We start from the raw sequence: 15054 nt of genomic DNA, 5'->3' as shown, positions 1-15054 counted from the left end.
AAATTTTTTAAAAAGATTTCAGTTGGGCAGCCCAGGTGACTCAGCGGTTTAGTGTCGCCTTTGGCCCGGGGTCTGATCCTGGAGACCTGGAGCCTGCTTTTCCCTCTGCCTGTGTCTCTGCCTCTCTCTCTGTCTCTCATGAGTAAATAAACAAAATCTTTTAAAATAAATTAAAAAAAAAAAGATTTTAGTTATTTGAGAGAGACAAAGCATGTGCACAAGCAGAGAGAGAGGGGAAAAGCAGGCGTCCTGCTAAGCAGGAAGCCAGAAGTGGGGCTCCATCCCAGGATCCTGGGATCATGACCTGAGCTGAAGGCAGATGCTTAATAGACTGAGCCACCCAGGCACCGCACACTAGTTAAATTTTAACACAATACTTGGGAAAGCAAGATATAGAGATTTATTTATAATCATCAAATCTCCACAAAGTTTGTCTCTGTAAAAACTTTTCCCTTATTAGCAGTTTAACTGTACCTGGGAATTTTTAAGCTGCTGAATTATGGATTTTTTCCAAAAATAATCCACTATTTTCCTCTCCAACTTCATTCATAAAAATTGGTAAGATGAGAAAAATTGTTAATTCTTACATGATATATATATATTTTAAATTACCTCTCTCCAAGTCTCGAATTTGGGGACCTTTGGGAGCACCTCCATAAATGCAAGTACTCTTCAATCTAGAACATTTGCCATAGTCATCAGCCACCTGCTGTACTTGCTGGGCAAGCTCTCTGGTAGGAGCCAGAACTAGACACTGAAACAAACACACGTGTTTAAGTCACCATCAAATTAAAAAGGTCATTTAAATTCTTTTTGTATTGTCTAATCTGGTACTTTAAAAATTATGTGAGGGGGTAGGGGAAGACAGTTTAAGACAGCATATGGGAGTGTGATAGAAAACATTTAGCATGTGAAATGATGGTTTACTTTTGATATAGGATTCATTATAGTTTGTGCTTTTTAAGTGGATTTACAGATTGTATTACCTAGTTTTAACTAGGTAAACAACTCTCACAAAATGAACAAGTGACATTAGCCAAGGATTAAATTAATTAAATTAAATATTAGTAGAAAACTAGATGAATAAGGAAAGAGCAAAGTAGACATTTTTCTGACTTCTAGTGTAAGCTTTCAGCCAGACACATTAGGTTAAAAACAGTGACTTATAATCAAAACAATACAAAATTAGAAGACTCGTTGAAATAGGTTATTATATACAATATTAACAACAGATCCTGTTCTGTGTAGACCCATGAAATATTACTAATTCAATTAGCTAATTCAACTAGCAATGTGGAATATATCACACATTGCAAAGTTATGTGTGCAAAGTTTTTTGTGACTATTTTGAGACAGTAATAATGTACCTATTTGTAAAGACTTATCAAATCCAAGCTGCAAGCTCGATTATTTTTTTTTTAAGATTTTTTTAAAAGTAATCTCTACACCCAACGTGGGGCTCCCAACTCACAGCCCAAGATCAAGAGCTGCATATTCTACTGACTGAGGCAGTCAGGCACCCCTCAATTTTTAAAAAACAGGTAAGAATGTATTAAAAATGTTTGATAACCACTCCACACATTTTACAGGAAATAGCAAAAGTGAAAATAAACCAGAAAATCATACTGCCCTATAAAAATTTTAAAAGTATTACTTAACCACAAAGAATACATATCCTAAATGTGACTTACATACAAATGGCAGGGATATCATTTTCATACTTCCTTATCCCTCACACCATCATTGAATAATTAAGAATTCTGACTTTACTGCAGAGTAAATGCCTATAGATGAAGGCAGCACACATAGCAGTTAAGAGTAAGACTATTTAAAAAAAAAAAAAAAAAAGAGTAAGACTATTTAAAATCAAACTCAGCCATTTAACAGCTATTATGACTTTGTGGACTAATCATTTAATAGCACTGTGTCAAAATTTATCAGTAAGATGGAGACATCACTTCCAGAAAAAGAGGGTGGGTTTGAGAATAAAATCTAAAACACATGTAAAGCACAATGCCTGAAACACAGTTACCATTAAACTGTGATTATTTTTAGAATTATAAATACACTTACAATTGGGCCATCTCCTCTTTCCAAGTAGGGCTGGTGGTTAATATGAACAATTGCAGGCAGCAAATACTAGGGAGGGGGGAAAACAATGACAGTCTTATTCCAAAAGTAAGCCATTATTTTAAGTTACCATAGTTAATTGATAATGCCTAACCACAAAAATGAAAACAGAACTCTCAACTGTTACACATATGTGCAATGTAAATTTGAACACAACGTACTCACACATTCCCCATACCTAAGAAAGCTGAAACTACCTACACTATCTGAATTAGAATTTTTAAAAAATATTTTATTTACTTATTTTGAGAGAGAGGGGGAGAGTGAGCAAGAAAGCATGAATGGAAGGGGGAGGGGCCGAGGGAGAAGGAGGCTCCCCACTGAGCAGCAAGCCTGATGTGGAGCTTGATCCCAGGACCCTGAGATCATGACCTGAGCTAAAGGCAGACACTTAACTGACTGAGCCACCCAGGAGCTGCTGAATTAGAATTTTTAAAGAATGAATGGTGACTCAGCAGTTGAGCCTTGGGCTCAGGTCATGATCCTGGGGTCCTGGGATCAGAGACCCACATCAGGTTCCTGCAGGAAGCTTGCTTCTCCCTCTGCCTGTGTGTCTGCCTCACTCTCTCTCATGAATAAATAAAATCTTAAAAAAAAAAAAATTAATGGGATAATCTGCAAAATAAGTTACCATAATGTTAACATTCCCTTGCCGGTACATACCGCCAGAGTCTTCCCAGAGCCAGTCTGAGCAATGCCCACCATATCTCGACCACTGAGAGCCAAAGGAAATCCCTGGCACTGAATCGGAGTTGGTTCTGTAAAGTGTTGATCCATCAACACATCCATTACATATTCTGTAAGAGAACAAATGTCAGTGCTTTCAGGTAAAACAAGGACACAGCCAATAGAATTCTAAAAAAAATCCATTCAGCTCATCAAAGGAAAGATTTACCCAGCTTCATATCTCCAAGAGAAGTGCTGTTTTTTTCTTTAGTTACTGAATCTCTGACCTGCTGGCTATCTCAGAGGACTATTGCCCTAGTTATCTACTCTTCCCTTCAATACTTAAAAACTATTGCCCTAAAGTCTCTAATACAGCATGGGCACATGGTTGTTGGTCACGTATTACTTGCCAAGTTATATCCAGCTAGAAAGCAATTTCATTGTTTTCTAAAAGGTAGAGGCAAAACTTCTAGGGGGAAGATGAAAAACTCAAAAAAAGCTTAAAAATAAGTCTTGAAATTTTTAAAAAAGTATATTATTACCTTTATGAAGGGTTTCAACTTGCCTCTTTCAATAAAATCCTAAGCCTGAATCAAAACCTTTAAATAACCCATTATCCATGTTTACCATTCAATAAAATTAACAATTACAATCCTGGACTGAAGAACACTTACGTGGGAAGTTAGCATGATGGAAGGCAAACACAGGTTTAGGACAAACATCTCCCCCTCTCACTGTAATTTCTTTCTTTCGGCGTAGTTCATCAACCTCATACTATGGAAGAAAACGAAGTAAGAAAAATAAGTTACTCTAAACATATAACACTTTATGTTCCAATCAAGATGAACAATTAACTATACAGTTACACTGGAAAATATCTAACACTTCTAATACTGCTTTCATATACATTCAACTTCATTAATTTGCAAAGATCCTCCCAACTTTGAGTTAATGAAGCATGTGAGAAGAGTTCTATTTTCCCCATGAGAAAACAGACACTTAGAAATATTAAAAGAAATTTGCCCAAGGGTCAGAACTAGGATGAGGGATAAACAGTGGAACTTGGACCAAGTGCTTTTTCCATCATTATCTTTTTTTGAACATTTCAATGAGTGGAGTCCAAAACAATCACAACAAGGTTAAAAAAACAGAAGTACATTATGTCAATGTTTTAATGTAGGTGGAAGGACAAGATACCTCATATAGTTAAAATCTCATATACGACAAATTGGGAAGCATAGCCAATAAACGAGAACCAAACAATAGATTAGGTAAATATTTAAACTGTTTCCTCATGCAAGTACCAGTAGTCTTAGTAAGAATCTAAGGGAACTACTACACTAGAATAAACATCTAACAGCAGTGAAGTCTGCCTAATGTTAACTTGGTTCATTACTGCGTATAGAAAAAAGGTAAATCCCCCAAACTTACCGGAGTCAGTCTTGCCACTTCTGGATGTTCTACATAAAAATTCTTCTCAAACTTGGGGAGCTCACTCAAATCCCACTTCTTTTTACGTAAACGCTCCCCAGGATTACCAAATTTCTTTGGGGGAAGGCCACCACCACCTCTTGCACCAAATCTAGAAACACCAAAAACTTTTTATTAGTATCTTAAAAGCAATATACCTTGGGTGGCATAAGAACAAGCAAAAAGACTGCTTCCTAGGATACTATCAAGCCCCCTCCAAAGAATATTTTTTTATTCTTACTCAAAAGTATGGAGAAAAAGTCTGTAAAACTTCCTTCACAATCCAGTAACATTGTTACAGGTATGATTACAACAGATAAAAAATTAACAACTCTAAGTTTAGAAATCACTGCAAAGGTTTGAATTTTGATTCTGCCTCTTATGGTACAATTTGAACAATTTAAATTCTTTATACTCCAGTTTCCTCTGTAAAGTAGAAACAACACAACCACTTATTTCAGAGATTGTTGTGAAAATGAAGTGACTAATAAAATCTTTTTTTTTAATTTTTATTTATTTATGATAGTCACAGAGAGAGAGAGAGAGAGAGAGAGGCAGAGACATAGGCAGAGGGAGACGCAGGCTCCATGCACCGGGAGCCTGACGTGGGATTCAATCTCGGGTCCCCAGGATCGCGCCCTGGGCCAAAGGCAGGCGCTAAACCGCTGCGCCACCCAGGGATCCCTGAAGTGACTAATATAAAGTGCTCAAAAAAGTATCTGGCAGGGGTGCCAGGGTGGCACTGAGCATCTGATTACCACAGCGTGATCCCAGAGTCCAGGGATCGAGTCCCACATCGGGCTCCCTGTGAGGTGCCTGCTTCTCTGCCTCTGTGTATCTTTCATGAATAAATAAAATCTTAAAAAAAAAAAAAGTATCTGGGGGATCCCTGGGTGGCTCAGTGGTTTGGCGCCTGCCTTTGGCCCAGGGTGTTATCCTGGGGTCCCGGGATCAAGTCCCATGTCGGGCTCCCTGCATGGAGCCTGCTTCTCCCTCTGCCTGTGTCTCTGCCTCTCTCTGTGTCTCTCATGAATAAATGAATAAAAAATCTTAAAGAAAAAAAGTATCTGGCATAGTAAGCACTCAGTACAAGTTAGCATAACTGTATTCATTCAACAAATAGTTACTGTACCAGGTGCTGGAGATATCAAATCGAATATTCTTACTTAACATTCAGACAGGTAGGCAAGGGAAGGCATTAGTTTATGTTTAAATTAAAGGCAACATTGTGGGCAGGGAAAGAATATACTTCAAGCCAAGCTGTCCCATACAGGAAGTTTCTTTAAAACTCTTTATCACTAATTGTGATAAGCACTCCTATTGTCTGCTAATTTAAGGAAAACTACTAGACCCCCTCCCCAAGACTAGCAGGCTACTCTTCACATTTAGTTTAGGCTAATGAATAGCCAGAACTGATTTATGACCTGTCCTTCCTTTTTATCTCCACCTTTACTTTCTTTTTGTTCCCAGGGAAAATAGTACTATTAATGTGACTACAAATTTACCAAAAAAAAAAAAAAAAAAGGAAATCTTCAAGGTTTTACTTATTCTAAGTTTATTCTTTTTATTAATCTAAATCCAACATAGGGTTCAAACTCACCACCCAAGATCGAGTCACATGCTCCAATGGAGTCTGCCAGGCACCTCTTGTATTAATTAGGTTTTAAAAATTCAAAACAGATTTAAAGCCTATCTTCCACTAGGCGAACTTGTAACATCTTACTTTTCCTAAAACATGAAGATGGTTTTCATTTCTGTATTTCAACCTAGCAAAGTGTGGGGCATTGCTTTGTATACAAATAGTATACACTTACACGATGTTTTCATTCCGTTTCCTTACTCCTGAACACACTGTGAATTTCAATTTAACTTCCTTTTCCCACTCTAACCCACTCATATCATCATCTTGCAGATGGTTCCACTTTATAATCGACAGGCAGTAGCTGTAATATTTCAAAGGGCCTCAATTTCCTGGAATTCAAAGTGTTCCTAAAACTTACTTACCCAGCTAGACATTTCTCTAAATACAAACATACAAAGACTGATAGTGGAAAATTTTCTTGGGACTACTGAGTATCTACACTCAAAGGGCAGAACTTGGTGGATTCCATTTATACTACTTGTTATGAGAAACCAGGAATCAAAAGATATACACACACATGATAGCATCAATGATATCAGGCCCAAACCTCAATACTGAACAAAGACCACCTGCATCAACATCCCTCCTTATAAATGAAGCAACTAACACATATCTATAGAGATCAGCCAAGTCTTTAGATTGTCAGGCTTACAAAGAATTGTAAAGTCAATTTTTAGAGTTTGTCAGCCCAGTTCATACTAATTTATGTGGTTTCTAGATGTTGTTCGAATGCTGCTGCTGCATTCCAATGCTACCCAGACCTTAAGCTAATGATCTACAAGAAAACAGAACTTTGGAAATTAACATTCCTTTTGAGACTTATTCAAAAGGAGAGGTTTTTTCCTATCTCCCTATGGCCTTGACTATTTATCTAAGACATACCATTCTACACTATACATATAATTTGAAACACCTAATTCTTTAAAAATATGCTGTCTTCCACCTTTATAATTAAAGCTTACCTCAAAACTCAAGATAGCCTTTTTTCCTACTCTTGTAGAATTTTTGAGCATTCTTGCCATCCTTCAAAGATGCACATAACCTAATCCCTAGCATACTATACTTACACTCATTAAGTTTAATTTTGCTTTGCAATAAACACAACTCTGAAGATTTATATTAATGTGCAATATCATGCTAGTTTAAATGTACAAGGCACATCACTTTTGGATTTTACATGTACACATATACACTAACCTCACTTTTATTCTCTTCAAAATAATCTATTTCGGCTCTGTAATTGTTAAGAATATAGTAACTCAAAATCATAAATGCAATTTCATGGTAAATGTAGAATTAGGACACAGACATCATGAAAAAGTGCCATTTTGTGTGAAAAGTTTAAAGCTTTAAAAAAAATGTCATCTGATAGTCAATATGGGGTAGAAATATGGATCAGTAATTTACTTTTTCTTCTTTTCAAATAATTTGTTAAAACATGTATATGGTGAAATTAAGTATTAAACCAAACACCTATGGTATGGTAAAGAAACAGAACATGATCAGTACCTTGGTAGCCCTCTGTGCCTATTTCAAGTTTACAAACCCACTACAACTACCATCTTGATTTTTGCTTTTTGGAGTCTGGTCATATACGTATCCTTTTACCACAACTTGCTTTTTCAATGTTTGCTGGTCATCCATTTTGATGCAAGTTTTTTTTTTTTTTCTTCCACGGTTGTGTTACATTCTACTGTAATGAATACCCACCCTTTATCTAGACAGAAGAGTGGTTCCCAATATTTTCATGAACAGTGCTGGTATGAACATTTTTTGTACATGAATGCTGGGGAACACGTACAATGATTTCTCTAGGCTTGTGTCTAGGGTACAAAGCTTAAGAAAGGAATTATTGGGTCATTTTCTACTAGGTAATGTCAAAAATTCTTTGTCTCAAGTGGTTGCACTGAAATTCACTTCTAAATTGAGCTATACTGTGAAACTCTAAGCAAACATTCCACTTCTAGCCCTCCAAATTTAACACTAAGATCAAATATTTTCTTTTCTAACAAGGTATAAACAAAATAATCCTTTTTATTCGGCAATTCAAGTGAATTGAGGTGCTTATGACTAGAGGTCTGGGACTTCTGTATTTGAACCGCAAAAGACAAAAATGTTTGGAGAAAATATCAACAGAACACCTATCACAAAGACACAATTTTACATAGATCTCAATTCCCGAAAACAATGCAAAGTAAAGGCAATTATTATGCCCATTTTCAGTTGAGAAAATAGGCTCACAAAAAGGTCCAGGATCTTGCCCAAGGTCACATATGTATATATATTAATAACTGGCGTTCCATTATTATTTATCCAGAGATAAGACCTTTATTACAAAAAGTTAACAGCACGAACATTCGCATCTCTTAGGCAACTTTTCCCTTTAACTTATGTTAAGATCTGAATCTCAGTATCTGGGAAGAACTTTAATCTTGTTAACTTTCAGCCGTGGCATTATCGCATCGAAACTTTCTAACCAGGCCGAGCAACTAATACTCCAGTCCAACTGGAGAAGAACAGAACACAGGGTGGGAGGGAACCCTACAGTAACCAAAAAAAAAACAAAACAAAACAAAAAAACCCCACAAAAAACCCTCCCTCCCCTCCTCAAATAAGATCATTTAGATGGCAAACAATTCCACTGCTTTACTGTCCAAAGTGCTTCCTTCGAATTATCTGAAATACCACTAAAGGGGATTTTAAGATACATTTAAAACTAGAAATCAGCCATTTGGCGTCTAGTTTCCAACTCGATTTCCAGTTCCTTTAGCAGTTATCTCTGGCGACAGATAAGATAAGGGAAGCCATTTGGCGTCAAGATTTTCCCAGGCCGAACTCGGAGACCTCCTCCTCTTCTCAGCAAGAACATCCGTGTTTTACAGATGAGCGCTGAGGCCTGGAGAGATCAAATGACTTGCCCAAATCGGCCGGGCCCGGCAGCCGGGCGGCGAGGCGAGGCCAGGCTGGGTCTGCGGCGCTCGGGCCGCCGCTCCGGCTCCCCGCCACGACTGCGGTCCGAAAGGAGGGGCTGGGGCGTCGCCAGGCCGCCCCCCCACGCCGGGTCTCCCGTGATCCCGGGGCGCAGGCCCACCCGCAGGCCCGCTCACCAAACCGCTATTATGTCCCAGGTCGCCTCGCCTCCCGGAGTCGGGGGCGTCGCTCCCAGGCCTGCAGTCCGCTCCAGGTCTCCCGCTCGGCGGCAGGCTGCGGTCTCCTCAGGAAACAACCTTCCCCCTCCCCCCGGCCCACGCACACGCGAGGCCTTCCCTCTCCCCCTCCCCCCTTACCCTCCACGGTCACGATCCCGGTCCCGGTCCCCAAAGCCGCCTCCGCGCATGGTCCCAAACGGATAGAGATCTGGGAGCGGGGCACGGATGGCCGGGCTCGGGAGGGCCTGCGGCTCCGGTCTGGTGACGACCGATGGCGGCGGCGCCTCCGCTGTTGGGGCGGCGGCAGGCGCGGCGCTCTCTCGCTCCGACGCGCTGTCTCCCGTCGCAGACGCCACCGTCGCCGCCTCTCTCGTCGGAGACGGGAGCAAAACACAGAGAATCGGGGTTATAAAAACTGTGGGTAGGTTTGGCTACGCTCAAACCCGGCAGTGCCGCGGTTTAGGCGTCTCCTTCCTTCCCAGCGACTGCACAAAATGGCGGCCGGCGCTGAGACTGCTCCAGCTTAACGCTACGTACGTCGGAGACGATACGTAAACAGCGTCTTGGAATAGCCCGAGGGCTTGGCGGAGTACTAAGGGCATTCTTGGAAGCCATTTACGTCAGTTGCGCAGACCGGCACATGTTGCAGTCCGTAGAAGAAAAATAAAGTACGAAGCGGGCGTAGAGTGCTCGCGCCACCTGAACTAGAACGTGGGGTGGGGTGAGGGGAAGAGCCTCCGGTGCGACGTAACATTCTTTGCGTCGTTACCCGGCCCACTATTGCGAAGATGCGCAGTGTGCGTAACGCATTCTGTTTGGAGAATAGAAGATTTTGCCGGGTTCCGAACGCGGGACGGAACACGGGCCTCCTTGTGCAAGTTGGTTTGCAGACACAATAACCGTCCTCCATATTGCAGTCGTGAAGTGTCAGGGTTTCCCGGCGCCTTGGGTCCAGGCGGGTCTTCAGGGTCCCTGGATGGCGCCCCTGGGTCGCTCCGCCGGCCTGGGCCTGCCGTCACCGGCCGCGCGCCCCGGCGCCATTTTCTTTCGGTTGCCTCTCGCTGCGCTGTTGCCGGCAGCCATGATGGATGCTCCTTGTCGGTTCTCTCGGGAGGTGGTCGGCGGACGAGGTCCCAGTCAGGTTAAAGCACTCCCTGCTACGCTTGGTTCACACTGAAGTGCGTTTTCTGAGCAGAATATTCACGGTCGGGGGCTGAGCGCAGTTGGCTAACAAAGAACCAACACGCAGGTGGAGCCCCTGTTGAGGAAGGCTCCCGGGTCCCATGGTCTCCGTTCGTCGGCGCTGCCTCGGGAGGTCCTGGCAGGCCCTCAGCGCCCTCCCCGGGCGAGGACGGTTAAAAGCCGTGGCCTTTCGACACAGAGAAGGTGAAGGCCTGAGCACGTGTTTTTAACCAGGCCGGAGCATGTTCCTCTCAGTTCCTTCCACGCTGGTTTCCAACTTCCTGCCTCCTCCCTCAGACTGAGCTTGACGGTCTCACAAACCTGGCCAGACAGCGTCACAGAATTGTTGAGCTGCTAAGGCCCTCGCGAGCAGCTCATCTGATGTCTCTTTTGTTTATTTCTACAGATGGGGGGGGGGGGCGGGGGCGCGGGATTCGAGGTCCTTCATTGTGGGGGCTGTTGTCTCTTGGTTGTAAATGTTTCCCAAATTATGACAAAAGGAGCTCAAGGAAAGGAGCTTGGTGACAAGCCGTTCAGAGGTCCTTGGGGCCGTAGCGCAGATGGACAATTGGAATCACTGGACCTGTGCTGAACACTGCATCAGCCCAGCACTGTGCTAGGCACTGGGGCAGAGGGCACTGGACACGTGAGTTCCTGCCCTCATGGGCTTTATACCACAATGGGGGGAATAAAACAATGAATCTTTATGTTATTTAAAGATTGCTAACTAAAAAATAAAGATTGCTGATTAAAATAGAAAAAGCGAGGAAAGGGGATAGTGTTTCTGTGTCTGTGGGGGAGGGGAGTGTATGGATGTCACGGTGTTACATGGGGTGACCTGGGGGAAGGCCTCTCTAATTCAGTGACATCTGAGCAGCCACCTAAAGGGAGGGAGTTAGCTTTGCTGGCAGAGGAAGGAACACATGCAAAGGCCGTGGCGGGCTGTAATGAGGAAAGACGGGAGAGATTTGAAGGATTTGTAGGCTGCTGTAAGGACTTTGTTTTTTCCTTTCTGTAAAATGGAAATCTCTATAAAGTTTTTAGAGTGACATAATAAAAGGGCCCCTATGACTACAGAATAGAGAATAAATTGAGAGCGAGTTGGGGCAAAAGCAGGTAGACTAATTAGGAAGCTAGTGCACTAGTTTAGGCAAGAGATGATGGGGTTCGGTGCAGACTAATAGCAAGGGGTAACGGAGACATGGTCTAATTGAAAATGTAGCTAATGATTTGCTAATGGGTGGGATATGAAGGTAAGTCTCAAAGATAAACCTTGTAGGAGTGACAAAACAAGCTCCTGTGATTTAGACTGTACAGGCACTTAAGGAATAATTCAGACTGTTTTGCCTATTTAGCAGATAGGCTAATTAAATCTGAGGCTCTCTTTATAAATAATTTATAAATTAAGTTAGGTCCACTGAAACCCTCCCTCTGTTTTGTCGAGGAAAAATCATATTTTGCTACTAGATCAGGTCCCTATCTATAGCATCTCATAGCTCCTTTGTCTTCATAAGGCTTTTCACAGTATGTAATTATATATTTGTATCATTATCAGGTTAATAACACCTCCCCAAAAAGGTGAACTTTTAGTTTTCCTATGGCAGGCTTTTTTTTTTTTTTTTTTTTAATAACGTGAATCCACAGTATGCATTTCTCATTCTTGATATATGTTTTCTCACCAAAGATGGTTGAAGCTTATTACATTTTTTCAAAATACAGGGAAAGATTTTCATTAAATAGAGCTGTCAGAGAACCTAGGAATTTTGTTAGTAACAGGCAAGACTGTTGGGAAAAAGGAACTATGCTTTGCTCACTTCATCTTTTTTCTGAAAACCTAAGCACTTACCATATGATCCAGCAATTGTGCTCCTTAGTATTTAATGTAAGATTTGAAAACTTACATACAGACAAAAACCGGCACATGGGTGTTTATAGTAGCTTTACTCATAATTACCTAAACTTGGAAGGCACCAAGATATTCTTCAATAGGTGAACAGATAAACTATGGTACATCAAGGGAAGGGAAATACTATTCAGCACTAAAAAGAAATGAGCTATCAAGCTTTAAAAAGACACTGAGGAATCTTAACTGTGTATTACTAAGTGAAAGAAGTCAATCTAAAAAAGGCTACATACTGTATGATTCTAACTACATAACATTTTGGAAAAGGCAAAACTATGGGGACAATAAATTGATCCATGATTGCCAGGGAGGTTAGCAGGGAGGGAGTGATGAATAGATGGAGTACAGAGGATTTTTTAGGACAGTGAAACTATTCTGTATGGTACCATGATGGTGAATACATATCGTTATACATGTATCCAAACCCAGAGAAGGAACCATAATGTAAACTATGGACTTCAGGTGATAATGATATGCCAGTGTAGGTTCATCAATTGTAATAAATGTGGAGAGTGTTGATAATGGCTCTGCATTGATGTGGGAAACAAAGGCAAAAGAAAGATTAGGTTTTCTTACTGCGTACAGCCCACTGACAAGTCCTTGAAACAGGCAGAGTGACATTCCTCTAGGAACTCAGCTGCCTCGATGTTAATACTTTGCTAAGGGCAAAAGGCAATCTTAGCCCAATCTTCAGGATCCTGTAAGTCTATTTAACATATAAAAATTTCTTTGAAACTTCCTTGATCTCTAAACCCCCCCAAGGTATGTTGGCAATCATCCCCCAAGCATATGGCCCACTGATATACATCTGAAGGGTCTCATGACTAAGGTTTTATTAGTAATAAATCACCTTTTCCTAACAATAGCTGGCTCCCTCAAAATCCTGGAAACCTTGCTTCTGAAATTCCTTAGAGACTTACGCTCTCCCTAACCCCCTCCCAACTTGAAAGTATATCATGGGCCACTCCTCACAACCCTAGTGCAGAGCCCATGGGTCCTGTCCTTGTGCTTTAATAAAACTACCATTTTGCATCAAAAACATCTCAAGAATTCTTTCTTAGCCATTGGCTCCAAACCCCAACATCTTTCCTATATCATGCATGTGAGGGGCAGGAGTTATATAGGAAATCTCTGTACTTTTCAATTTTTTTGTAAACCTAAAACTTCTCTAAAAAAAATAAATAAATAAAGCCTTACCACTAAGACTGATGGCTATTGAATACTCATGCTGGGATCCCTGGGTGGCGCAGCGGTTTGGCGCCTGCCTTTGGCCCAGGGCGCGATCCTGGAGACCTGGGATCGAATCCCACGTCAGGCTCCCGGTGCATGGAGCCTGCTTCTCCCTCTGCCTGTGTCTCTGCCTCTCTCTCTCTCTCTGTGCGACTATCATAAAAAAAAAAAAAAAAAATGAATACTCATGCTTACTGTATCCTATTCTCATCTGTAAGTGAGGTAACAGTACTTCATAAGATTTTAGAAGGAACGAATGAAAATACTACTCAAGAGCGGTGCCTGGCACATAGCACTAAATGAATATTACCTGTTATTATCTCTCCACTCTCTTGGATGAGAAAGCTGAGGCTTAGAAAGGCTACATCACTCACCCAGGGTGACACAGCAATTGGCCGAGCTGGGACTCAAAACTAGATGTGCTAGCAATGTTTTCACATGGTACTATTGACATTTTGGGCCAGATAATTTGTTGTGAAGATTATCTTATGCATTGTAAGATGTTTTGTAGCATTCTGGACTCTACCAACTACATGCCAATGGAATCTCTTCCTCCTAGTTGTGACAACAAAATGTCACAAGACATCTCAGAGGGAACATTGAGATGACTCTAATTGAGAACTGCTGCTCAAGAAACCCTATGCTATACTACCTCCCCATGGGATCACAGGACGATTATCATTCTCTTTCAACTGTCAAGTTTTTCTGCAAATTTGGTTTACCTTCTATCTGCCAACAGTATCAATGCTGTTTTTCATTTTATCTGTTCTATTATTGCAGTAAAATTTATATTCAAGACTCAATTTCCAACCATTAAGAGAATTATTAAGAGAATTATTTCTTTTGTTTAGATTTTAAAACCATAGGTTTTTGTTTTTAAGCTATTTTGCTGTCAACCACCTATGCTAAGTTCTGTACATACATTCTCTCATCTCAGTGTTACAACTCTGCAATTTCATAGTTCTTAAACTCCCCAAATGTGAAATATAGTTGCCTCTGCTTTCTGCTTTGGTAGGACTAAGATTAGTTTTTTGATAGCATGGTTCATTGTAGTTTAGGTTTAAGAGGTTGAGAATACTGACATTCTTAAGTCAACAAGGTAACCTAAAGAAGTTGCCTTCAAACTATGGTATATGAGGGACACATTGGAACAGAGCTTTTAGGAAATCTATTTTCAAAACATAAACTTTCATATATACTCTTTTCTAAAATTCATAAAATGGATAAATTTAAGATGTCACCTATTTTACAAACAAAGAATATTTCTCTTCTATCTAAAATCTTACTATGGACTTTGCCATGTATGTTCAAATCTCAGAGGTGCTGAATACAGGGACAATTAGAAATGATCTAGAAGTGAGAAAAGGAAATGATTCTAATGAATTGGTAACACCTTTTTGCAAATTAGGAGAATTCCAGTTATTTGCTTTCAACAAAATGGAAAGAGAACCATGTGGAATTTTCAGTCAGTAAATCATTAAAAATAACTTGAGATAGATCATGAGATTTTTGGCATATAACTTGGAAGGAGATTAAAGAATTGAATGACATTACTGTAACAAAGCTCTTTTCTATTCCCACCTACTAAATTATGTGATTAAAGTTTCTCAGCACTTACAGCTATAAAAAAGGAGGGGGGAAAAAAGAATAGTCGAAAGTAATATTATTCCATGGATACAGGA

The 15054-nt window shown here is 40.6% G+C and overlaps 1 protein-coding gene and 1 long non-coding RNA gene across 5 annotated transcripts in view; one reads left to right on the top strand and one right to left on the bottom strand.

The window, feature by feature from the left end:
- DDX17 (DEAD-box helicase 17) overlaps positions 1 to 9746 on the bottom strand; it is an 18379-nt gene extending 8633 nt beyond the window's left edge. The window contains exons 1-6 of one of the 2 annotated variants that reach the window (XM_077914505.1): positions 9196 to 9746; positions 4228 to 4378; positions 3471 to 3570; positions 2794 to 2927; positions 2074 to 2139; positions 613 to 754 (exon numbers count right to left, since the gene is read on the bottom strand). In XM_077914505.1, the coding sequence (XP_077770631.1) occupies positions 613 to 754; positions 2074 to 2139; positions 2794 to 2927; positions 3471 to 3570; positions 4228 to 4378; positions 9196 to 9245 (643 nt within the window). In that variant the 5' untranslated portion in view covers positions 9246 to 9746. The remainder of the gene's footprint in view (positions 1 to 612; positions 755 to 2073; positions 2140 to 2793; positions 2928 to 3470; positions 3571 to 4227; positions 4379 to 9195) is intronic. The other variant, XM_077914506.1, reaches the window with a different exon arrangement.
- LOC144323722 (uncharacterized) overlaps positions 9271 to 15054 on the top strand; it is a 17595-nt gene continuing 11811 nt past the window's right edge. Inside the window, exon 1 of one of the 3 annotated variants that reach the window (XR_013389090.1) lies at positions 9271 to 11228. This is a non-coding gene — a long non-coding RNA (uncharacterized LOC144323722). Of the gene's footprint in view, positions 11229 to 11281; positions 11493 to 15054 lie in introns of those variants that run through there. The other 2 variants (XR_013389092.1, XR_013389091.1) reach the window with 2 other exon arrangements.

Source organism: Canis aureus, chromosome 11 (assembly GCF_053574225.1).
Source record: "Canis aureus isolate CA01 chromosome 11, VMU_Caureus_v.1.0, whole genome shotgun sequence".
Lineage (NCBI taxonomy): Eukaryota > Metazoa > Chordata > Mammalia > Carnivora > Canidae > Canis > Canis aureus.
Note: the sequence above shows the minus strand (reverse complement) of the source record. Positions and strands in the feature narration are given on the sequence as shown.